Genomic DNA, 23,616 nt, shown 5'->3' on the forward strand with positions numbered 1-23,616 from the left:
GGAACTTCATGGTTCAAACAACATTAATTCATTATCTTATTTTGGAGGGTAAGGAATTCAGGAATGTCTGGCTAGTCAGTGCTGGCTATTGGTGAGAGTCCTCAGTCCCTCTCCACAGGAGAGCCTTTCCAGAGGGCTGCTTCAGTGTCCAGCATGGTGGTGGCTGGCTTCCTCCTAGGAGAGCAGCCCAAGGGACCAGCGCAGAAGCTGCAGTGCCCTTGATGTCCTAGCCTCACACATCACACGCTATCCCTTCCAGAGGATGCTGTCAGTCAGAGTCAACTCTTGTTCAGTATTGGAGGAGGCAACACAGAGGCATAAATCCTAGGAGATGAGGCTCATGGGGGCCATTCTGGAGGCCAGCAACCACCATTCATCCATCCATCCGGCCATCCTTTTGTCATCTACCCATCCATTCAATCAATAAACATTTGCTGGGCTCCAGTTTGTGCCAGGCCCTGGAAACAACACATATACACCCCAAAACCAACCCAAAACTGACAGAAAAGAGGAACCCTAAGAGAAGAAAACCATTGTTGAACATTTCCCTCCTGTTTTTTTTTTTTAAGATTTTATTTATTTATTCATGAGACACACAGAGAGAGAGAGAGAGAGAGAGAGAGAGAGGCAGAGACACAGGCAGAGGGAGAAGTAGGCTCCATGCATCCATGCAGGGTCTCCAGGATCACACCCCGGGCCCAAGGCGACGCTAACCCGCTGGGCCACCGGGGCTGCCCCTCTTTTTTCTTTTTTAAAACAATTTTATTGAGGTACAATTCACATACCATACCATTCTCTCACTTAAAGTATACAATTCAGTGGTTTTTGGTGTATTCATAGAGTTGTGAAAACCATGACTACAATCAACTTTAGAATGTTTGTACCACCCCAAACAGAAACTCCCACTCTTTAAGTATTCACTCCCCATTTCCTCTTTTCTCCAACCACCTCTAATCACACACTTATTTTGTTTCTATGGATTGGTTTGTTCTGGATGTTTCATGTAAACAGGACCATACATTATGTGCTCTTTTGTGACTGGCTTCTTAGCATGATGTTTGCAAGGTTCATCTGTGGTGTAGTGGATGTTGGTCCTTCATTCCTCTTTTATTGCTAAATACATTCTCTTGTATGTGCAGACACCATTTTGTTTATCCACCCATCAGTTGATGAACATCTGCCTTGTGTTTCCACCATTGGGCTATCACAAATAAGGCTGATATTAACATTCACGCACATGTTTTTGTGTGTCTTCAGCTGTCTGGGGTCTATACCTGGGAGTAGAATTGCTGACTCATACTGTAACCCTATGGTTAAACTTTTGAGGAACTGCCATATTATTTTCCAAAGCAGCTGCCCTGTTTTACATTCCCACCAGCAAGGTAGGAGGGTTCTCATTTTCCCCTCATCCTTGTCAACACTTGTGATTACTTTTTTTTTTTTTTAAAGTAAGCTCTACCGGGCAGCCCTGATGGCTCAGCTGTTTAGTACTGCCTTCAGCCTAGGGTGTGATCCTGGAGACCCGGGATGGGGTCCCACATCGGGCTCCCTGCATGAAGCCTGCTTCTCCCTCTGTCTGTGTCTCTGCCTCTCTCTATGTGCCTCTCATGAATAAATAAATAAAATCTTAAAAAAAAAAAGCTCTACCCCCAGAAATGGGACTCGAACTCAAGACCCTGAGATTGAGAGTCGCACATTCTACTGACTGAGCCAGCCAAGTGCCCTTGTTACTGTCTTTTTTATTTTTGCCACCCTGGTGTGTGTGAAGTGGTATCTCATTTGATTTCATTTTGCATTTCCCAGATGGCTAATGATGTTGAGCATCTTTTCATGTGTTTTATTGGCTGTTTGTATATCTTCTTTGGAAAAAAAATCTATTTGGATTTTTTGCCCATTTTTAACTGATTTATGTGTCTTTTTGAGTCATAATATTCCTTTATATTCTAGATACAACATACAAGTCTCTTATCTAATACATGATTTTCAAATATCCTGCCCCATTCTGTGGGCTCCAGTTCTTTTCCACTGTACCTTTTTTTTTTTTTTTCTAATTGTTAAGATATTTACTAAGGTATTTGGAAAATGCAGAAATATATAAAGAAGTGGAAAAATAATCACCCAGAGGTCATGATTCATATTTAATCATATTTCCTTTTTTGTCCTTTTAATCAATTCATTTATGTATTTTTTTTGACGGGTAATCTTTGCACAGATACAGAATTCTAAAATTGGCATTGAATATTAGTGACTAATGACTTTGTTTTTAAAGTGAGCTTTACACCCAACATGGGACTTGAAATCATGGCCCTGAGATCAAGAGTCACATGATCCACCGACTCAGGCAGCCAGGCACCCCAGAATTCTAAAAGTTTAATGTAAGTTTCCTGCCCTCAGCCCCAGCCACCCAAACTCCTTGCTAGGGATAGCCACTGTTGCCACTTTCCTGGTAATTTTTTGGAGAGTTTATTTTTTAAAATTTATTTATTTATTATTTATTTTAAAGATTTTATTTATTTATTCATGAAAGACACACACAGAGAGAGAGAGAGAGAGAGAGAGAGAGAGAGGCAGAGACACAGGCAGACGGAGAAGCAGGCTCCCTGCAGGGAGCCTGACATGGGACTCTATCCTGGGACTCCAGGATCACGCCCTGAGCCAAATGCAGACACTCAACCATTGAACCACACAGGGATCCCTGGAGACAGTTTGTATGCACATACATATACACATCAATGTCCCCTTAAATTGTAGAATATTATCCTTTTTTAATATATTTTATTTATTATTCATGAGAGACGTAGAGAGAGGCCAAGAGAGAAGCAGGCTCCCTGCAGGGAACCCAATGTGGGACTGGATCCCAGGACCCCAGGATCACAACCTGAGCTGAAGTCAGACACTCAACCACTGAGCCACCCAGGTATCCCAGGATATTATCCTTTCTACTCAGCAATTGCCAACAGCTTCTTTCCAGTCTTTCAAGTCAACTCACTTTTTCTTTATACTGTTAGGAATCACCCTAAAGATACAATATATCCAGCAGTTGTAGGAGGTAGGCCAGGAACCCATTCTAGTGTTGGCCAAAACAAGGAGTTTACTGAAGTATGTTAAGTGGCTTGTCTATTTTCCAGAAGGATGGAGATCCAGGTCTAGAATCTATACCGCCTGAAGCAAAGCAAAACCTGGCACTGGAGAGTCCAGTGGAGACCTTGCAGCTGATCCCCTGATGCTGCAGCCTCTGGTCCTGATGCTACTAGACACCGGTGTCCACGCTACTACCTTTGCTGGGTAGGTGCCCTCTGACCCCTGCTTCTCCTGTTGCCAGCTTCTGAACACAAGCCTGGTGCTGGTGCATCTGCCTGGTGGGGCAGACGGGGAAAATATGGACCCTACCTGCTAGGGAGTCTGGGAAAGCAAGGGTCTGGCTTCCTACCTTGGCAAGGCATAGCCTCATAAGTGGGGATAGCCCAGACATAGGAGGGCAGGTTCTACCGAGCAGCCACAAAAAAATGGCATAAAACTTTAATGTAAGTATGTTTTAATTATAGAATTATAATTCCTCTGATTGTAAAGGCATTGTGTGAGTGAGAGGTGGTGTGCTGTAATCACTAAGTATGCTCGGTGCCAGGGCTAACTAGCTAGCTTCCCTATTACATCCGTCCCTTACCTGCCTTCTTACCTTTGGCATGATTTGAACTTCTGCATGCCCAGCTTCCTCATGAATAAAATGGGGATAATAATCAAACCTTGCTCTGAGGTTGGCCTGAGGACCGAACAAGTTATCAGACAGTAAGGTTTAGGACTGTACCTGGCTCATCATATTTGCTATTTTGCTCTTTTTATTAACATTTTAGAACATTTTAGAACACACAGAAAAGTTTAACAAATTGGACAGCCAGCATCCTGACACCTGTAATCCTCTGCTGTGTTGGTTTTATCACAACTCTTTCGATCTGTGTTTCTTTCCAGTCATTTATACATCTTAATTTTAATGTGTTTAAGAGCAATGGCAAATCTATATATATGTCACTATTGTCTTTTTAGTTATTTCTTTATTTTAAAATTAATTATTTATATCTCTGGGTTTTTTTTTTGTATTTTTAAAGATTTTATTTATTCATGAGAGACTCAGAGAGAGAGAAAGGCAGAGACACAGGCAGAGGGAGAAGAAGGCTCCTCACAGGGAACCTGACGTGGGACTCGATCCCCAAACTGGGATCACGACCTGAGCCAAAGGCAGGCGCTCAACCACTGAGCCACCCAGGAGTCCCTTTAAAGCAATTCTTCAGTGTTAGTTTAAATAATATGTGTGTAAAATTTGTCTTGTCCTTCCCTGTCACACAATGAACTGAGTCCGGTAGGGTGAAACAGAATTTGCCACCTAGAAGGAACAGTGAGAGGACAGATCACGGGCTTCCTGACAGTGGGGACAGCTGCAGTGCAATACACGCCCCCCCCCCCCACCAAGGCAGGCTGATCAGTGTCCCTTCAAGTGGACATTTAAATACTTGTTCAGATTTTAGTTAGAGGAGAGGAGGAAGAAGAGGCCCCAGGAGAGGGCATAGAGGGAGAACTTCAGATGGCAGGGCACTTCTGCTTGGCCCCAAACCTACAAGCCCACTTGACAAAGCAAACTCCTCATATCAATCATCTGTTGCCAAAACAAGGAGCTTAAAACCACAATGCACATCAATTATCTATAATGGTTTCTAAGGGTCAGATGGTATGGGCAGGTGTATCTTTGGAAAATACAGTAACCGCCAGCTGGCTTTTGAATGGACTCCCTCTCCTCAGAAGGCTGCTGAGCCACAATTAATTATTACCCAGGCACGTGGGGTCCTGGGGGGTCTCATCCTTACCCCTGGCAGTTACCTTTCCAGTTACTAGCTGCGCTCTCTGACAGCTCCCATTGCCCGTGGCAAGCCCAGTTTTCATCTTGTAAGGACCTTGTGTCCACCCCCAACTTATGTCCACCAGGAATCTTCAAACGTTCCCAGATTTGGATCTAGGGTTTTTGCCAATGCCGTCAAGTGACGATGTCATAGTGGGTTGTAGTGAGTCCTAAATGCAGTGACTGGTGTCCTTATAAAAAGAAGAGAGGACACAGAGAGACACAGAGAGACCATGTGACAATACAGGCACAGGTCGGAGAGATGCATCTACATGCCAAGGGACACAGGGCTGCTGGCAGCCACTGGGCACTGGGAGAGAGGAACCTCCAGGAGGAACTGACCCTGCTGACACTTTGATTGGGGACTTCTGGCCTCCTGAACTATTACAGAATCAATTTCAGTTGTTTCAAGCCACCCCATTAACGGAACTCTGTTGGAGCAGGTCATCCTGCCAGGGACAGTGTGGTCCCTTACATGTCAGTAGCCTGGCTGGCTGCTGGGCAGCTCGGTTCAGATCTGATACAGGGGTTCAGTCTGTGAACGATGTCTGCTGTGGACACTGGGCTGCATGGCTGAGGGAGGTGACACCCCGGGAGAGAGCTGGGCAGGACCACAGTGGCAGGGAGGGTTCAACAACAGATGAGTCACCGAAGTGTGTTGATTTGCTCCAGCCTTTTTAAAATTTTTTAAGTTTGAAAATCCAGATTGTCCTTCTCAGGTGTGTCCTACGTCTCCCAGTCTCTGTTGATTTTGTCAACACAGGCGCTGTTTATGGTGGCCACAGCTGTGACCTTTAGAACCAAGGGGAAAACCAGGCTGTTGTCTCCCTACTTGGGTCCATAAACTATCATTGCCCCAAAATATGGAGGATGTGGGGCAGGGACATGAAAGGCAGCCACTCGTAGGGGAAGGCTCGGTCCCTCCCTCTTCTGCTAGCAGGAAGACCCCTGGGAGGGTGAAGCTGTGCCCCACTTCATGGCTTTTAGGGATTCAGCCTCCACTGTGTACCCCTCCAAAGCAGTCGGGTTCCCCTCTTGGGGCCTTTGCACTTGCCTGAGAAGATCCTTCTCCAGATCCTCACTGAGCCAGCTCCTCCTCCTCCTCAGGTCACGCTCAGATGTCACCTTCTCTGAGCCACCTTTGTGACTGCCCTAAGTTTCCCTCTCACTTCCTCCATTATACCCATCTGCTTTGTCACAGCGCTCATTGCCATCTGGGATGACCTTGGTAAGCCGTTTCCTTGTTTATGGTCTGTCTTCCCCATTAGAATCTAGGAGCCACGGGGAGTTTTGGTCTGTCCCCAGCTCCTGTAACAGTGCCTGGCACATGGCAAGCGTCTGATTAGCACCTGAGCGACGGAAGGTCTGTGCCAAGAATGCACAACCATGGAGAGAGAATGTCTTGACCAGTCTTCCCGCCCTCAGCCTGGCTCCCTCAACCCACCCTCGCACAATGGGTTTTCCAAGCCAGAAATCATCCAGACCACTCTTCCATCCTAACACCTTCTGTAGCTCCCCAGTGCCCCCCAGCCAGTGTCCAAACACCTTAGCGAGACTCAGCAGGCCTGCATGAGCCAAGCCCTGCCTTCCTTCGGGGCACGTACACCCTTCACTCCAGCAGAACTACACCCTGCCCAGAGCGTGTCATCCGCATCATCCACGCTGCTCTGCCGTCTGCCACCCGCCTTCTCCCCGGTCCTGTCCCTGCTCAGCTGACGGCCCTCGCCTTTCACTAGCCTCACTGCTTTCAGGAAGCCTTCCTGACCCTCTTCTCCCAAACCTGCATTCATTACTAATTCTCCCTCAACCCCCCTTGGCCTTATCATCTGTATTGTTAGAATCTACTTTTAAAGTAAAGTATGATTTGTACTCAGTAAAATTCACCCTTTTGTGTACATAGTTTTTTTTTTTTCTTTTGTGTACATAGCATACGAGTCTTGGCAAATTCATATAGTTGGGTCATCTCACTACAAGCAAAATGTAAAACAATTCCTTTGTGCTTTTTTGTAGTCCCTGGCAACCAGTGGACTCTTGTCTTTGTGATTTTACCTCTTCCAGAATGTCACATCAGTGGAGTCTCACTGTGGTAGCGTTTTGATTCTGGGCTCTCTCACTTAGCATGATGCAGTTGAGGTTCACCCTTGGCGTCTTTCCTACCAGTTTACTTCTGCTGATCGATGAGTGCCACTTCGGTGAGGGCACGTTGGTTTACCCTTTCATGTGTTGAAAGGCATTGGGGTCTTTTCCTCTTTCAGTGATTATGAATAAAGCTGCATGCAGATTTGTGCATGGACACATGTTGCCATTTCTCGCAGGTCAATCCCTAGATGTGGGATTGCTGGGTCCTATAGTCAGTGCTGGGTCCTTATTTTTTTTTTTTTTTAAGATTTTATTATTGATTGATGAGAGATGCACAGAGAGGCAGAGACACAGGCAGAGGGAGAAGCAGGCTCCCTGTGGGGAGTCCGATGTGGGACTCGATCCCAGGACCCTGGGATCACACCCTGAGCCCAAGGCAGATGCTCAACCACTGAACCACCCAGGTGCCCTCTGTGCACCTTTCTAAGGAACTGCCCATCTGTTTTCTGGCCAGCCTGCCCAGCAAGGATGCTGCACTGTTTTGCATTCCCAGCAGCTGCTCCACACCCTTTCCAGTACCGGGTATTGTCCGTTGTGTTTACTTTAGCCATTTTAACAGGTGTATAATCTATTTTTTTACCTGCTCAGCTGTGACCTCCTGATAGAGAATGAATCTGTCCTCTCCTCAACCACAGAGCCTAGAATAGAATTGTGACTGACCCATAGTAGGTACTTAGTAAATACTTGTGGGTTGAGGGAGTGCTCTATTGAATTGGTGTTTAAGGAGAATTTGTCTTGGATTCCATGGGGGGAGGGTGAGTCAATGTGTCCTCTCCCAAAGTGTCCACTTGCTGAACGCTGACAGCCTCGTTTTTCAGTTTTGTTTTCTAGTATAACTAAGATGTGCTCAGTAAAGAATATTTAGAAAACACTGAAAGCAGAACAAGTCAGAGACAACCTGTTAACATAGTGAGCAGCCTTTTAAAAATATTTTTTTTATTGAGGGATGCCTGGGTGGCTCAATGATTGAGCATCTGCCTTTGGCTCAGGGCATGATCCAGGGGTCCTGGGATTGAGTCCCTGCCGGGAGCCTGCTTCTCCCTCTGCCTATGTCTCTGCCACTCTTTTGGTGTCTCTCATGAATAAATAAATAAAATCTTTATAAATAAATATATAAAAATGTTTTTTATTGAGATACACATAAACTTGCACAGGTTGTAAGTGTAAGGCTCATTTTCATCAAGTGACCATCCCTTGTCACTGCAGGATCAAAAGGGAGAATGTCACAGCCCCTGAGGCCCCTTCCTTCTGTCCCCCTCCCAGGCAAAGAGAACCACTATTCTGACCTTAGGGGCATTTATCAGCTTTAACTAACCAGCTTGGTTTATAACAACTCTCTCTCTCTCTTTTTCTCATGCTCTTGGAAAGCTCTTATGCTTCCTTCAAGACCCAGTTTCTGATGTCACCTCCTCTGAGAAGTCTTCCCAGCCCCAGAAAGTATATTGGTTTATCCCTCTAATCTATCTCTTACCATTCTTTGGTAATAAATGCCTCTTTCTGCTGTCTCTCCCTTGAGTGTGGAATGGGCTGCCCTGTTTACCTAATACATGGTTAGTAGGTTGAATCATGACCTGCCAAGAAGATCTAGGGCCAAACCCCCTGTATCTGTGAATTTTGTTTTTAAAGATTTATTTATTTATTTGAGAAAGAGTGGGGCAAGGGCAGAGGGGGAGAGAGAGAGACAGAATCTGAAGCGGACTCTGCTGAGCCCAATGTGGGGCTCAATCTCATGACCCTGAGATCAAAACCTGAGCTGAAACCAAGAGCTGGATGCTTAACCACCTGAGCCAGCCAGGTGCCCCTGTACCTGTGAATGTGACCTGAATTGGAAATAGGGTCTTTGCAGATGTAATTAGGATCTCAGGATAAGATCATCTTAAATTCAGAACCCACCTTAATATCCAGTGACTGGTGTCCTCACCAGAGAGAGGAGAGAGAGATTTGAGACACAGACACAGGGAAGAAAGTCACTGAACACCGAGCAGAGGTGAGGGGATACAGCCCCAGGCCAAGGAAGGCAGGGGATGGACAGCAGCCGCCAGCACCTAAGACAGAGGCAGGCGCTGTGCTGTCCCTGAGCGCCTCCAGAGGGAACCACCCCTGCCAACACTTGGACTTTGGGCTCTGGGCCTCCAGAACCCTGGGAGAATAAATTTCTGTTGGTTTAAGCCATCTAGTCTACAGTAAGTACTTTGTAGCTCAGCCCCGGAACACTAATCTACAGGGTCTGGGGTCTCCCAAGGACTCAGTGTTTGTTGAATGAGCAAGAACCAGGTTGGGAGCTGTGGTGGGAACAAAAGGGAGCCAGCATCCTGGGGTGAGCTTTCTCTGGCTGCCTCGTGTGACAACTGCAAGACTCCCTGGGCTGCCCCCATGACATTGCCACCCCACCCAGCTGTTACCTTGTTTTGCTGCACCCCTTGTATGCCACCACCCCTCCCCATGGCTTCCTGCCTCCAGCCAGATGTGGATGCCCCTTCCCCGGGGAATTGCTGAGGCCAAATGGGCTCATGACCCAGTCCCCATCAATGACATGGAAGAGAAAGCGTGCTGTGGGCTTTTGGGAGAGTTTTCCTCTTTCTTGCTTTCCCCCCTTTTCCGTCTGGCTGCCAGGAGTGGCAGATATGGAAAGAATCTTCATCCGGTTGATGTACTTGAACTTCTGCTTGCGCGGTGCCCGCCTCCCAACCACTCCTGGGCTTGGGGGTGACGTGTAATTAAAGAGGGCCTTTCTCCCACTCCAGCCGTGGGCGGTAGGGACTTCTGTGCTCAGCAGCGCAGGTCTCAGGTCGGGAAACAGACGCCGACAAAGCCACTTCGCTGGGGACACAAGGTCGGGAAGTGGCAGAGCTGGGATTCCTACCTGGGCCCGTCGGTCTCCACGGCCTGCATTTTGAGCTGTTCCCCCACAGTGGCTCTTGCTTTTCAGCTGTCTCTCCTGATCTTTCAGGAGGCTGAGGGCCTGGGAAGGGCCAGCTGCAGCCAGTTCTAAAGCACAGCGGGGACGGTGTGTTGTGTGTTCACAACAAAGCAATGACTGCCCTGTCAGCTCTGGGGTCCCCCTTAAGCAGGATTGGTGCCCTGGACTTGCACATGCATTGGCTGACTCGCTCCTCCACGGCCACCGTCATAGTGATGAAGAAATGGCCCCACGGAGGGTGGCAGTTCTGTGCAGAGCCATGCAGACAGTGAGCGATGGGACAGGGCTTCCACCTTGCCCAGTCTCACTCCAGAGCACCCTCTGCCCCCCGCACCGTCCCTGGCTCTCCATCTATGATGTGTACCCACAGGGAGGGGCTTTGATGATCACTACTGCTGTCCTTCAGCCCAGCAGTGCCCGGCTCCTCGAAGCTACTCAGCAAGTGTTTGTTGAATGAATAAATGAGCCCCAAGCAATGAGGCTTGAGAAGCCCAAAGGAAAACCATGGGACCAGAGGCTCTTCCAAGCAGGCCTCAATGTAGACAGCAGACTCCTATAACTCAAGAGCAACAAAGCAAACAACCTGATTTAAAACTGGGCAAAGGACTAGAACAGACATTTCTCCATAGAAGACAAAAAACTGGGCAAAGGACTAGAACAGACATTTCTCCAAAGAAGACAAGGTATGTGAAGAGGCACCCCAAATCACCCATCACCAGGGAAATGCAAATCAAAGCCAAAACGAGATAGCCCTCTCTCACACCTGTTAGAGGAGCTAGTATTTTTTTTTTCTTTTTTAGATTTTATTTATTTGTTCATGAGACACAACACACACAGAGGCAGAGACACAGGCAGTGGGAGAAGCAGGCTCGCTATGGTGAGCCCGCTGTGGGACTCGACCTGAGGACCCCAGGATCATGCCCTGAGCCTAAGGCAGATGCTCAACCACTGAGCCACTCAGCTCCTAGCATCCCTAAAAGAGCTAGTATTAAAAAAAAAAAAAAAAAGGTAGGGGATCCCTGGGTGGCTCAGTGGTTCAGTGCCTGCCTTTGGCCCAGGGTGTGATCCTGGGGTCCTGGGATCCGGTCCCGCATTGGGCTCCCTGCAGGGAGCCTGCTTCTCCCTCTGCCTGTGTCTCTGCCCCTCTCTCTCTCTCTGTGTCTATCATGAATAAATAAATAAATAAATAAATAAATAAATAAATAAATGAATAAATAAATAAGGTAATGGGTGTTGGCGAGGATGTGGAGAGAGGGAAACCCTTGTGCATTGTTGGTGGGAATGCAAACTGGTGTAACCACTGTGGAAAACATCAAGGAGGTTTCTCACCAAATGAAAACCAGAACCACTATGAGATCTAGCAATCCCACTTCTGATCTATCATCTATCTATATCTATCTATCTATCTATCTATCTATCTATCTATCTATCTATCTATCTCCCTCCAAAACCTGAAGATGGGATCGTGAAGGAATACCTGCATTCCCATCCTCATAGCAGCATTACTCACCATAGTCAAGATGTAGAGACCATCTAAATGTCTACTGATAAATATACGGATAAAGAAAATGCTCTATGTACCTACAATGGTATTACTCAGCTTTTAAAAAGATGGAAATCCTACCGTTTGCAGCAATGTGGATGGACCTGGAGGACAGTACGTGAGTGAGGCGAGCTGGTCAGAGGAGGACAGCTGCTGCAGGACTCTTCTCTTGTGAGGCATCTAAAGGACTCAAGCTTCTAGATGCAAAGGATGGAATGATGGCTACCAGGAGGTGGGAGCATGGGGAATGGGGAGGTGTTCTAAAGTTTAGTTATAAAGTTCTTGTCACTCAAGATGAGTAAGTTCTAGAGCTCTGCTATGCAACATTTTATCTACAGTTGACTATACTCAATTACCAAAGAGAGAGTGGATATACCATGTTAAGCGTTCTTGCCACACTCACATACATAACATAAGGCAAAAAGCAACAACCACAAAGTAACACAAGGAAACATTTGGAGGTGATGGATATGTTTATTACCTTGATTGTGGTGATGGTAACAGGCATCTGCATCCGTCCAAACTTATCAACTAGTATACGTTAATTATGCACAGCTTTTTGTATAAAAATGATGGTTCAATAAACCTGAAAAACAAAATAGCAGAGGTTTCAGGCCCCGCCCCCCCTCCAAACTGCTAGGCCTGGCTTGACCCTGACAAGGTCTGGAAGCCAGCTCTGGGTGGTACTTCCTCTCCCAGAGGCCTGCCAGCCAGCAGCTGGGACTGGGCTTGTCCCCAGGGGACGTGCACTTCTCTGAACAATGTCGGGAAAGGAAACCAAACGCGAAGGCTCTCAGGGGTTTTCTGCTCATTTTTGGCCCTGGGGGTGGAGGGGGAGGCCAAAATACTCCTGGGGCAGGGGCAGGGACTTCACTGGGGGCTGAGAAGGGGCCCACCACATAACAGACTGAGAGGCTGTTACTTATTGACAGCCCTGTTGTCCTTAGCAGTTGTTACCCACTACCTTGAATTCTTTCAAGAACTTTCTAAGGTAGGATTTGTTTCTTTTGAACAGCTTTATTGAGATATGTTATATATACACAAGTCACCCCTCTATTTTTTTTTAAAGATTTTATTTAGTTATCTGACACAGAGAGAGAGCACAAGCAGGCGGAGCCACAGAGGGAGATGGAGAAGCAGACTCCCTGCTGAGCAGGGAGCTGGATGTGGCTGGATCCCAGTACCCTGGGACCACGACCCTAGCTGAAGGCAGAGGCTTCACTGACTGAGCCACCCAGGCACCCCGATTCACCCCTCTATAATGCATAGTTCAGTGACTTTTGGTATATTCATAGCACTGTCCAACCATCTTCACAATTTTAGAACTTTTTCCTTGCTCCAAAGGGAAACCCCGTACCCCTTCCCCTACCTGTGTACCCTCAGCAACCACTAATCTACTTTATGTTTCTAAAGATTTGCCTCTTCTGGACATTCCAAAAGGACAGAATGATGAGGAGGGAAACCAGGGGTTCAGAGAGGGTGACCGCCACAGCTAAGGAAGTGGTGGACTCGGGACTTGAACCCAGAACAGAACCTGTCACTTTGCCACCACACCACAGGGTCCTTCTTTCTGATGATGACATTCAAAACCGTCAGCTCTGATGCTTGAAGCAGGATGCCTGTTTTAGCTTGTCTCATTTAATCCTCGCCATTGGCCTGGGAGGCAGGTATGGGTTTTGCAGAGAGGGAAACAGAAACCCTGAACCCCGAGGGCCTAAGCGGCCGGTGCACCCTGGCAGCTAGCGAATGGAAGAGGGTTATGGGGGAAAGGACATGTATGTAATGAGCACTGGCGAGGAACACAGGATAAACAGTTGAGGCTATTGCTGATGAAAAGACAATTTTCTTTCAGGTTATTCCCCCTCTCCCCCTCCCCCCTCTTCTTCTTTCTTTTTATATGAAAAGGAAAAGAAAGTTCCCTCCACCCTTTGAGGTCACTTCCTGACCCATTTGTGAATCTGTGTGGAGTGGTTACAAATTCACTTCTCCCTGCCTGAATGCCTTCTGTTACAGCTTTGGATGGGCAGTGGGACTCTGAGTCCATGGGTGCTGGCACCACACAGACCTGGGTTCCAATCCTGCCTCCACTGTCTACTGACTTAACACCCGCGAGTCCTCCCTGTGATGGTTTTTTTCTTTCCTTTCCTTTCCTTTCCTTCCCTTCCCTTTCCTTTCTTTTCTTTTTTCTTTTCTCTTCCTTTTCTCTTCCTTCCTTCCTTCCTTCCTTCCTTCCTTCCTTCCTTCCTTCCTTCCTTCCTTCCTTCCTTCCTTCCTTCCTTCTTTTGATAGGGTGGCTTCTCCCCCTACCTACTATGCTTTGGAAAAGAAATGTCATTTTGTATTTTAGTGCTCCCAGAAGGAGGAGGGGTAGGGAGGAGCTAATGTCCCAATTATTTTGAGCAAACAAGCTGAAGTTTAAGAAAAAGAGATGAGGAGCTCTAAAGATTCCCATTCATCGTACCAGATGAGGCAGAGAAGAAAAGCAATTAAAAATATGAAGAAGCCGGGATCCCTGGGTGGCGCAGCGGTTTGGCGCCTGCCTTTGGCCCAGGGCGCGATCCTGGAGACCCGGGATCGAATCCCACGTCGGGCTCCCGGTGCATGGAGCCTGCTTCTCCCTCTGCCTGTGTCTCTGCCTCTCTCTCTCTCTGTATGACTATCATAAATAAACAAAAATAAATTTAAAAAAAAAATATGAAGAAGCCAACTGCCATGTACTGTGACCATCATTTCATGCCGATATTTTAACTGCCAAGATGCTGTAGGCTTACAATCATAGATTAACAGAGAGTTCTTCCATGCTTGACCCCAGGGACCAGAGAGAGCTCCAGCCAGAATTAGCATCTGTTTGGACAGAGGTTAGGAGCCAAGGCTTCCAGGAGTGGTCTCCAAAACTTCTGATTGCACACAGTCTCATTTTGTCAGCAAGAGATTCAACATGCTTCCCTATACGAGCAGATTTTGTAAGAGTAAATTGTCCACATACGCGGTTGTACCAAGGTATCGTGCACATCGTATAACATGTAGCAAATTAAAAGTGTTAAAAGGATTGATGGAAATAAATATAAGTTGGAGTACTTAAAAAAAAAAAAGGCAAAGAAATTTAACCTAGAGTTAGCCATATTTCTTGGAAATTGGCCCCATGATTCCAAGTGGCTGACGTTATAAGAAGCCTTTCACAGATCTCTTTAGAAAACAGGGCAGCCAGTGGTCTGTGCGAAATAGTCACTGGTACACTCCTGAGATGGTGCAGGGAAAGAAATGAATCTATGGATTTCTGAAGTTGGTGAGGTGAATGCATCTGGTGGCTTCAGAAATAACATTTTCGGTAGGAGCAACATTCATAGGTTCAAAAAACGATGTAGCTCAAGCAATTTAGGAGCAAAACCGATGTGCTCTGACGGCTCTGTGGGTGACCCTAACACTGGCTTTAATCACGAAGACACCTGCATCAAAGGTGCACATGAAAAGTGTGAATTAGGGACGCGTGGGTGGCTCAGTGGTTGGGCGTCTGCCTTTGGCCCAAGGTGTGATCCTGGGGTCCCTGGGTAGGTCCCACATCAGGCTCCCTGCATGGAGCCTGCTCCTCTCTCTGCCTGTGTCTCTCATAAAGAGGCAGAGGATTAAATGAGACAAGCTAAAACAGGCATCCTGCTTCAACCATCGGAGCTGACAGTTTTGAATGTCGTCATCGGAAAGAAGAAGGACCCTGTGTTGTGGTGGCAAAGTGACAGGTTCTGTTCTGGGTTCAAGTCCCGAGTCCACCACTTCCTTAGCTGTGGCGGTCACCTTCTCTGAACCCCTGGTTTCCCTCCCCATCATTCTGTCCTTTGGGATGTCCAGAAGAGGCAAATCTTTAGAAACATAAAGTAGATTAGGACAAATAAATAAAATCTTAAAAGAAAAAAAATAAAAAAGAAAGGAAAACATTGTGTCGTGAAACACCAGAATGCAACAGGGCCATCAACTAAATACCACAGCGGGCATCTGACTATCACATCCGTACGCTTCTGGGTTTACAAAGTGAGTCATTTAAAAAAAAAAAAAATCTGACTGGGAAAGAGATCAAGTCCCAATTGTACCTTCCTTTCGGGGCCGGCGCTGTGTGGGTCCCGCCTGACAGATGGGGAAACTGAGGCTGAGCGTAGGTACGCGGCGTGCCCAAGGTCGCGAGCGGTGGCCTGAGCGCGGCGCGGCCTCAGTGGCCCTTCCCGTTCCGGCCCGAGAGCGGCCACCTCCAGGTGGTTCTCCGGCGCTCGCGGCCTGCACGGGGCGCAGCCGGGTGCAGGGGGCGCCCCGTAAGTGCTGCGCGCGGCGGCCCCCGGCGGGCGGGGCGGGGCGGGGCGGGCGGCCTCGGGGCGCGGGGGGCGGGCCGGGGCGCGGGGGGCGGCCCCGGGGTCACGTGGCGCGCGGCCGCGGCCGAAGCAGAAGTAGCAGCGCCCGCGGTGGAGGGCGCGCGCCGCAGGGAGTGCCCGGAGCCGGAGCCGGGGGCCGGGGGCCGGGGCCGGGGCCGGAGCCGGGGCGGCGGGGGCTCGGCCAGGTGAGCGCCCCGGGGGCGGGGGGGCATCGGCGCCCGGGCGCGGCGGGCGCGGGCGGGCGCGGGGCTGGCCGTCGGGGCCCCCCCGCCCTCGGGGCCCGGGGCCGGCGGGGGAGGCGGGGGAGGCGGGGGTCGGGGCCCGGGGCCGGTCACCTCCCCACCGGGAGGGGCATGGGAACCCGGAGGGAGCGGCGCAGCGTGCGGTCGGAGGCTCGCGCTGGCCTTGGCGTTCAAGGCTCCTGCGCCCGCCGGGGCCCGCGCTCCCCGGCCGCGTCCGTGCTCGGGGCTCGGGGCTCGGGGCTCGGGGCTCGCGGGCTCGGGGCGGCCAGGCGGACCCCGGCACTGCCCCGTGTTACACAGGAGGCTGCGGGGTGGGCGGTGGAGCGGGTCGGCGGCGGCGCACCTTCACCCAGAAGACACTAGGAGGGTTGGGGGGATTCAGGATCCCCGCTCCGCCCTCCCCAGGTGGGGGCATAAATCATTATATGTGTTCGTCTGTGCGTGTTTTCTTGGTTCTGGTTTGGAATCCCAACCAGTCATCACCGCCATAGCAGCAGAATTGGGGGGAAAACCGTGTTGTCTAAACAGGGCTTGGCCCCTGGATGCTGGCGGAGTACGGGCTCTTTCCAGCACCCTGATCTTAAACCAGACTGAGAGTGTGGTGGGTTGGGGGGGGGTGACGTGGCACAAGGACACAGGTGGCTTTGTGAATCAGCTTAATTTGAATTTCAATTCCAGCTGTGTGACCCTGGGTACGTTGAAGAACCTCTCTGAGCCCCAGTTCCTTACCCTGGATACTACTAGGGCTACTCAAACCTACATTCCAGGGCTGTTGAGAGTTGGGACCTATCTATGGAAAGGGTGCCCTGGCTAGTTCTTGACCCTCTTTAGCTAAGGGCCATGTGTGGGGCTTGGCCGTCATCCTTAGCTGTAGTTCTGCAGAGAGGGGCACGTTTAGGGGCCCATGCCAGGCCCAGGCAGGTAGCCTGCTGCGAGGCTGTGTGTGCCTTGCATGTACCAGTTCAGGGACGCACTCACTGGGGGCTTCATGGATGCTGAAATTGCCCAATGCTGCTGCTGCTGCCACCGCCGCCTCCCCCAAATGGTCTCCCCACCCCACCTCCATCCTCCCCTCCTACATGACAGCCCCACTTTGAGTGTGTGATGCTTCCGTAGAAGAGGCAAAGGTGAGACCCCATGAATGGCCCTTTTGCTGGGTGGAGTCAGTGAGAAAGTGCCAGTAATGGGGCACCTGGGTGGCTCAGTGGTTGAGTGTCTGTGTACTTTTGGGTGCGGTCGTTAACCCCAGGGTCTGGGTCCTGGGATTGAGTCCCTGCAGGGAGCCTGCTTCTCCCTCTGCGTATGTCTCTGCCTCTCTGTGTGTGTCTCTCATGAATAAATAAAAATCTTAAAAAGAAAATTGCTGGTAAGAAAACTTCAGAACCCTTCTTAATTTAGAAAACAGTAAAAACACAGGAAAAAGCTCATCCATATGTTACCACTTAAATTAATAAAAAGTCAAGACCTCATCTCTCCCCTCCCCTCCTCTGAAAGTCACCACTTCCCCTAGACTTATACATGGGCAGCCTTTTAAAAAACCTAATTCTGTGATGCTTACTGGCTTGCCATTCTTCTTTCATCTATTTCATGAATCTAACTTGATCTGTAAAATTTCCTCATGCTACCAGATAGCTACTGAGCATGCTTTAGCACTCATGTCCCATGATTTCTTTAGGGGACCTCCCTCCCCGTTGTGTTCTTTTCTGTTGCCAGTAATGCTTCTGTGAACATCTTTGTGTTTCTTTCTGCACAGAGGTGATTGCTGATCAAAGCATATGCATGTTTCATGGTTTCACAGATGATCACAGTTTGCCCCCTAAGAAAATGGACTCTTTCACGTTCCTACCTGAAGTGGATGATATTGCCTGTTCCTCCAATAAAATCTGTAGCTGTGGGGTGGGTGTGAGACGCAGCTACGCCAACCTTCCTTTGAGCCGTTGGAGGAGCAGCTACCCCTCTCTGTGATGTGACTGCAGAATTGAACAGAGACTCGTTCTGTGGGATTTGATACGAACTGCTGTATGGGCCTAATGTGTGCCGAAGGCACCGAAAAGAAGTAAACTTCTCTGCTTCCTGGTTCTGGGTCCTTGAATCCCAGAAGTTTATTTCAAACAGAAGGACATGAAAAGTAGAAATGGCAACACCTCTTACTAAATCTCTGATACCATAAGTCCTTTTGCAAAGTTACCCAGGGAGGATGAGATGAGAAACAGGAACAAAAAAGGGATTTCAGGGCCGTTTCTTTCTGTCTTTCCTTCTCTTTCTTTTTTGTCTTTCTTTCCAGGAGTAAAATGAAAATTGCCTGTGATGGTAGTGCCTTCCCTTGGGGAGAAGGCCTTGGAGACCTCTTTGCCTATGTTTCATGCGTCAAGCTCTGGAAGCCTGAGTCAGGAGCTGGCTGGATTTTGTTAGTTGACTGCAAGGATCTTATGGCCCTGAGGACCTCTTTCCAGTCTTTGGCGAGAGGCAACAGGAGAGACCTAATGTTTCTTTTTTTCTTTTTATTTATTCATGAGAGACCGAGAGAGAGAGAGGCAGAGGCATAGGCACAGGCAGAGGGAGAAGCAGGCTCCATGCAGGGAGCCCGATGTGGGACTTGATCCTGGGTCTCCAGGATCAGGCCCTGGGCTGAAGGCGGCGCTAAACCTCTGAGCCACCTGGGCTGCCCCAGACCTGATGTTTCTAGTTGAGCCAATCCACTACTTCTGAGCTGGAAGTAACCAGAATCTGGGAAAGGTTAAGTCCAAGGCCTTCCCAGAGCCAGAATCAGAAAGGACAGAGGGTCCCACTGCCTCCGGACAGGCAGGTTTAGTGGGGGTGGAGGTGTTGTGACAAGGTTCCCTATTGGTGCCCTGCTGCATGTCAGCCTGCAGACCTGGGAGGAAGCTCTAGAGGCACATGGCTGGGGTGGGGGTGGGGGGTAGGGGGTGGTCAGCATGGTGAAAAGGGCTGTGGAGCTGGGGCCAGGTGCAGATCCCACTTCTGCCACTTTCCAGCTGTGTGACCTTAGACAGGTCCTTTAACCTCTCTCAAGAGGGATGGAAATGCCGAATTAGTTACTTTCTGGCCAGCTTCTGTTGCAGGATTCTTTTTTTTTTTTTTAAGATTTATTTATTTATTCATGAGAAATATATATAGAGAGAGAGGTAGAGACACAGGCAGAGGGAGAAGCAGGCTCCTTGCAGGGAGCCCGATACAGGACTGGATCCCGGATCCCAGGATCACGACCTAAGTCAAAGGCAGGCGCCCAACTGCTGAGCCACCCAGGTGTCCCCTGCCACAGGATTCTGAGTTCAGAAGGCAGGTGTTGACAGAGTTGGGATTCAGACCAGGGTTCTGAATCCTGGTGCTGCCATGTTTGTGTGTGACCTTGATCGTGTAACTTCCCCTCTCAGGACCTGGGTTTTCACCTCTGGCAGTTCACACTGAGATAAAGGAGATGAACCAGGTACAGCAGGTGCTGGCACTTGGGGAAAGCCAGTAAACAGCTCACTGGTCTGGGATTGGCCACAGGCACCTGGCTCAGCCCGTAGTCCTGGATTACAGGGTGATGAGGCAGGAGGCTCCTCTCAGCCTGTGGCACACTACCAGTCCTGCTGCTGGGCCTTTGCTTAGGCCTGTTCCTCTGATCAGAACCTCGTTCCCTCCTGCTTCACCTTTTAAAAAGATCGGGTTCAGATGCCCTCTTCCAGAAGCTTTGTCTGACCTCTTCGGGTAGGAGTTGAGCACACAGGTCTGGTTCCAGGTGGGTAGAGAGCAGGTGTAATTCATGGTTTTATCTCCAGCTGCGAGATACCTATGGAGGTGCCTTTGGTGATGGGCATGAGTGGGGGTGGGGTGGGGGCAAAGGGTAAGGCTGGGGCCTCTCCCCACTCCCTCTCATTTGCATATCAGTCCCCAGCTCCCCTGCTGGCACAGAGGAGGCACCTGCATGTCGAACAACTGGCTGATGACTATCCTGTGAGGCCCCTCTAAGAGTTGGGGGCCTGTCCATGCACTAGCTTTCCAACCTTACAGTGCCCTGGGAGGCTGGTGGTATCCCCATTTTGCAGATGAGGGAACTGAGGCCCTGATTTTGAGTGGCCTGACAGGAGGCTGTTGGAAAGTGGATGCAGAGTGAGGGCCTGCATGGCCCTGGCTGGACACCTTCCTCTCTATGGAGCAACAGCGTGGGCTCCTGATCCTGTGGGATTTGGAGGGCGGGGAGGAGATAAGATGCACAGGACAATGGATGGTAGTAGCAGCTGTAGCTAAATCTGAGGAGTACTGACCTGACCTTGCATTTTTTTTTTTGTAAGATTTTATTTATTTATTTGAGAGAGAGAGAGCGCACAAGTGGGCAGAGGGAGAAGCAGACTCCTGCTGAGCAGGGAGCCTGACTCAGCTCCATCCCAGGACCCTGAGGTCATGACCTGAGCCAAAGGCAGACATTGAACCTACTGAGCCCCCCAGGCACCCCACATCATTGTTTTAAGAGCCTCAAGATACACTATTTGGTTTAATCCTTCCAAGAGCCTTGGAGGTTTCTATAATCTGTCTTCCCCTTTACAAGTGTGGAAATATGGCTCAGGAGTGGAGGACGGTCTACAGAGTCTCCCATTGGACTCCCCTCTGCAGAGTAAGGGCTCGGGCTATGGCTGAAGCAGGCTGGTCAGAGAGGTTGACATGATGTCATTCTGTTCGAAAAGTGTCTTTTAGCTACTGCTCTGTGCTGGTCTGTTGGGGGCTGGGGTGGAATCAGGAGACCAGGTAGATGATTAGAATTGTCCAGGTGTGAGATCCTGGGAGGAGCCAGCCACCTGGGAAGAGGTGTTGCATTTGCTGATGGATTGGATGTAGATGTGAGGACAGCCAGACAAGGAAGCCTCGAGAATTTGGGGCCTGGAACGTCTCTGTGTGGGCATCTGTGATGTTCCAGAACACCTGCTGCACACTGAGTGGGATGCCAGGTACCCTGCTGGTGGCATTGTGCTTTTAGGATCCCTTACCATCCCAACAGGCCCATTTGCTTTTTTTAATAAAGATTTTATTTATTCGTGAGAGACACACAGAGAGGGGCAGAGACACAGGCAGAGGGAGAAGCAGGCTCCCTGCAGGGAGCCCGATGTGGGACTGGATGGCTCCCAGGACCCCGGGATCACACCTTGAGCTGAAGGGAGACACTCAACCACTGGGCCACCCAGGTGCCCCTAAGAAGCATCTAGAAGAGATGGGACTGAAGCTTCTGGAGGTTCTCCAGCCTGCCCAGGGCCACACACCAGACTTGAACTTGAGGATGCTGGGCCCTGATATTTTCTGTCCTTTTGGCTCCATTTCAGCACAGAGATCTCCCCAGACACAATCTGAAGTGGCTTAATAGGACTTTTTTTTGTTCCCAACTTGGGGAGTAAGGGGATGCTGAGGAAAATCTAGGCAGGATAGAAAAGGATGTTGGGGGTGGGGAGTAGGGCCAATGGGCTGCTTTGGCTATTCAAATATTCTGCTGCATGGGAGTGTGTGGGGAGGGTAGAGGTCACTGCCAGACCAGGGTGATTTGGTTATTCAAAGCCAGGATAACAGTTCAGTCACTGAGGTCAGGTCAGTCACTTGCTCCTCCCATACCTCCACTTCTACTTAAACCTCTGGGTGTCCTGCCTGGGTTGTCCGAGTGGTCACGGGTTCCCCCGCCACAAGAACCATTCTTCCACAATTCCTCCTGATGGGCATGAGACAGGGTTTTGGCTGTTAGCTGATCCCCCCCCCACTAGTTAACAAAAACCAATTCACTTCTTTATTCTGCCCCTGCAGCGTCCTCTTCCCTCACTGCTCCCCCCATTCTGCCAACAATGACTGCCCTGGCCCACGTGGACAGCCTTCCGGAATACGAGAAGAGTCAGATCAAGAGAGCCCTGGAGCTGGGCACGGTGATGACGGTGTTCAGCTTCCGCAAGTCCACCCCAGAGCGGAGGACTGTCCAGGTGATCATGGAGACACGCCAGGTGGCCTGGAGCAAGACAGCCGACAAGATCGAGGGCTTCTGTGAGTACCCTTGAGCCCTGGCGCGGGCACCTGTCCCCTTCCTGCCTTCACTTATCGCGCTTGATCCCTTCCCTTCTTCTGGAAATGCAAGTGTGGCCATTCTGTCTGGGTCTCTGATGGGGTTTAGAGTAGGTGGGGGAAGTCCAGCCAGCAGCATCCTGGTGATGTAACGGAGACCTGCGTGGGCCAACTTGGAAGTGACGTTTAGGCGGCTCACCTGGGCCAGCAGGGGTGCGTGTGCTCCCTGCCTGTTGGCATCGGGAACCCTTTAGTCTGCCCCCTTAACAGCTTAGTGACGGAGCTGCAGAAACTCCTGGCTTGGTAGCCAAATGCCTGTTTTGTCTTACCATGAACCACAGAATGAGAGGCCTTTACTTTTGTTCCATGTGGACCGAGCACATCACTGAGGATTCTGTAGCTTTTAAATGAAGCTCTGGTCCTGGGGGTGGCGTCTTCTTTCCCCACCCGCCTTAGATTGGGCAATTGGTTCAGTTCCTAAAGTTTCTAAGACTGTTTTTCACAGAGTAAGGAGGCTTAAGCAATTTTCACTTGCAGAGACTTGCTTTAATTTGCTTTTTAAAAATGGACTCTTTTTTTTTTTAAAGCCAATTTGATTGAAAAATTGAAATATACACATGGAAAGAAACCAAACAATTCATTGATAAATGTCTCTCCTCCCCAGCCCCACCCTGGGCCCTGCGGCCAACTCATTACCTAGTTCTTCTGTCTTCAGAGTATTCTGTGCTTGTGTGACACGCAGGTCCTGTTTTTTGCACGAATGAGTCCCTACTCCTTACACATCTGCACCTTGATTTCTTATTTTAGTGATTATTTGGAGACGGTTCTGATCCACACTTGGGTCTTCCTGATTCTTTCACAGCCACGTATTTTCCGGCTGTCCTTAAGGGTCTGATCCCTGGAGAGGGATGTTTGGGTTCTTTACGGTCTTTTGCTATTAGCTACAGCAACTATACTTGCATTCTTCCCTTTTTTATTTTTATTTTTTGATAACAGCCCTATTGAGATAGAATTCACATACTATACAATTCACCCACTGAAAATGGACAATTCAGTGGTTTTTAGTGTATTCACAGTGCAACCAGCTACCACCTCAATTTTAGAACTGTTTCATCCCCTCAAAAATAAACCCTATCCCTGATAGCCCTTGCCCTCCTCCCCTGCCCTAAGCAACCATGAGTCTTCTGTCTCCATTGATTGTCCTGTTCTGGACATTTTCTATAAATGGAATTCTGTAATATGAGGCCTTTTGTGTCTGGCTTCATTCACTTAGTGTGATGTTGCCAAGGTTCATCCACATTGTAGAGTATGTCAGTACATTGTTCCTTTGTTTGGTCGAATAATACTCCATTGTATGGGTTTTCCATAATTTGTTTATTTGTTCATTGATGGACATTGGGTTGTTTCTACTTGGCTACTGTGAATTGTGCTGCCCTGAGCATTCATGTACAAGTGTGTTTCCATTTCTCTTGGGCATTTGCCTAGGAGTGTAA

The 23,616-nt window shown here is 49.2% G+C and overlaps 1 protein-coding gene across 6 annotated transcripts in view; it reads left to right on the forward strand.

Moving 5' to 3' along the window:
- PLCG2 (phospholipase C gamma 2) overlaps positions 1-23,616 on the forward strand; it is a 173,983-nt gene that overhangs the window by 10,958 nt on the left and 139,409 nt on the right. For 4 of the 6 annotated variants that reach the window (XM_072819422.1, XM_072819419.1, XM_072819421.1 and 1 more), the window contains 2 exons: positions 3,129-3,285; positions 21,875-22,105. In XM_072819422.1, the coding sequence (XP_072675523.1) occupies positions 21,913-22,105 (193 nt within the window). In that variant the 5' untranslated portion in view covers positions 3,129-3,285; positions 21,875-21,912. Of the gene's footprint in view, positions 1-3,128; positions 3,286-15,932; positions 16,031-21,874; positions 22,106-23,616 lie in introns of those variants that run through there. The other 2 variants (XM_072819424.1, XM_072819425.1) reach the window with 2 other exon arrangements.

This window comes from Canis lupus, chromosome 3 (genome assembly GCF_048164855.1).
Source record: "Canis lupus baileyi chromosome 3, mCanLup2.hap1, whole genome shotgun sequence".
Classification (NCBI taxonomy): Eukaryota; Metazoa; Chordata; class Mammalia; order Carnivora; family Canidae; genus Canis; species Canis lupus.